Here is a 2520-nt window from a genome sequence, read left to right on the forward strand (position 1 = left end):
AATCTTCAAGTAATCTTCAAAGCATCTATGGCAATCTTTATAAAATGTTCAAGAACATGAAGAACAAGTAGAGAGAGAAAGTCAATACCACAATCTTGGTCAAACCTTTCTTATTACGTAATCTGATTTACAATTGAGCTCATACTCAAAATACAAGGAATTAACCTTTTATATAGGGTCAAACATAAAGACAAAAGTCAAAGTCAAACTGTCTATGAAAAGTCAAACACGATGACTTTTATACAATTATAGACAAAATTAACTTTCAAGACGAATACAATTTTACACTGAATTTCAGTCCTAACAGAATCAATGCCATAAAAATCAACATTAGTTACAATTATGGCATACCATCACTAGTGAAAAAGGTAAGTTGAACTTGGCATTCTTTCATGTCTTTTCTGGTTATGGTGTTTCAAGCAATTTAGGCATTCGTTCTATCTGCTTACTTATGTGAGCCATGTCCATTGCTTTATCAGCATCAAGCTCAACAGTTCCTAATTTCTCGACTGTTGTAGAAAAAACCTACAGAAGGCTACATCATATTGTATATTTATCGTGTATGTGCATAAGCTATATGAATGGTTAAGGTCTCCTAAAACTCAACCCTATCAGACTATCAATGAACAAAGCAGCAGAAAACAAATGAACAAACCAATCTGTGATTCAATTGACAAACTCAACCTAGGGCGTTTGGTTCGCAGAATGATTCCTAAAGTAAAAGAATCTGTCAAAAGAATTGGAATCTGAAAAGAGTTGGAATGAAACGTTATCAGGTTTGACCAAGTGTTTGATTGACATAAATGAAATTTAATTTGTCTAATGAATTGGAATCTGAGTGTTTGGTTTGCAACAAAATTGAAATGGAATGATGAAAAAGGACAAAAATATCCTTTCTTTGATATTTTTAATTTTTTTTAATTACAAATAACAATAAAATTAACATTTAATGAGGAAAAAATGTTTACCATTGATTGAATCATATATAAACATAAAACGTGTAAAAAGTTCAAGCAACCATAAACCCAACCGTTCATACAAGTTGACACATCAAATACACATATACAAATATTGTTACCAACAAGTGTTTACATATAGGTAGAAGTTGTCGAACCATAGCATCCAAGCAATATGTAACAACAATATTGTCCAAGCAATATAGACCGATCATTGGTCTAACGTAACCAAAAAATATTGTTTTTTTACCACCAATTGATCTTTGGTCTAACGTAACCAAAATATATTGTTTTTTGTCACCAACTGATCATTGGTCCAACATGAAACGGACCCAGTTTTCACGTCTTTCCTCCTTCAAGCTCCAGAAAGCGATCACAGATTCAGAGTCATTTGTTATCTTTCGCAATGCATAAAACATTCAGTTTCTGAAAATGTCCCGAACTTCTCAAGCTCATCGGCAATCATGGAATTTTTTTTTTAGCATTTCAACTTCAACTTCCACTAATGATGTCGATGCTTTCATAAGTTTGTTACCAAGCGTAAGTTGCATTGTTGATTACCTCATGCAAAGAATCATTCATGTTTTTCCTTTTCTTGCTACCACTTGCGCATTCTTGACTTTGCACATTTGTGTGTGAATGAGAGGCATCATTTTGATCATCAGAAAGGTTGTTGTTGAATTGATTGATATGGTCTTCCATGCTTGCATCCTCCATGTCCATTGCATCTCTTGCTCTACTCTCATTAGCTCTATTCTTGCCAAAAACATTGCACAAATCCTCAAAATGAGGAAATGTCTTGTTTTTCCATTTCTCGGCCTCTTTGTGAACCTATATTATATCATAAGTTGTAACATTTAATTATAAAACAACCTATATCATAATTACACAAAAAACAATGAATTTGTACCTGTAGATAGGCCTCCCAGACTGGTGGTTCAACAATCACACAATATTTTTCACTATCAAAACCAAAACCGCTAGTATTACTACCATGCATCATGTCATAAACAACCTGCCAGTCTTCTTTCATTGTCTTTATCCTTGACTCAATATGAGGTTTACCCAATATACCAGAATTGGGAATTGATTCTTTTAGCGTTTGTTTTAAGTGTTGTAAATATCCATATTTGAAGCCATTGTCAGCTTTATACACTCCAGTGTTTACCATATTTACCAAACTTTCAACCAGTTTAACATCTTCGAGTGCAGACCAAACTCGATAGTTTCTTCCATGACTCGTCATAACTATGGTAAACATAAAGTCATAAACATAAACATAAATACCCATATCCTACTTGCTTGTAATCCTCCTAAAGTTTCAAGCATATCACATAACTTACTTAAACACCTTCTATTCATCCTAAGATGTGATAAATAGTATCACTCATAAGCATGCCTATGTAATATTGAATATCGATCCACATTTAACAAAGAATATCAAATACATGGTTTATCTGTTTGGTAGTTGGCTATTAATTTGAAAATCATCGTGAAATACCAAAAGATAGAAATCTCGTTCCAAAACAATCTAATTAGCCTACGTCTACGTGTTGTTCAGGGG

General features: G+C 33.2%; 1 protein-coding gene across 1 annotated transcript; it reads right to left on the bottom strand.

Annotated features, from left to right (window-relative positions):
- Positions 1–405: 405 nt before the first annotated feature.
- LOC112506975 lies at positions 406–2202 on the bottom strand. The gene is made up of 4 exons (XM_025111339.1): positions 1867–2202; positions 1518–1787; positions 656–746; positions 406–509 (listed from the first exon to the last, which is right to left on the bottom strand). The coding sequence occupies exons 1-4, from the start codon at positions 2200–2202 to the stop codon at positions 406–408; spliced, it is 801 nt and encodes a 266-aa protein (XP_024967107.1).
- Between the last annotated feature and the right edge of the window lie 318 nt (positions 2203–2520).

Source organism: Cynara cardunculus (genome assembly GCF_001531365.2).
Source record: "Cynara cardunculus var. scolymus isolate 2C chromosome LG 1, CcrdV1, whole genome shotgun sequence".
NCBI lineage: Eukaryota > Viridiplantae > Streptophyta > Magnoliopsida > Asterales > Asteraceae > Cynara > Cynara cardunculus.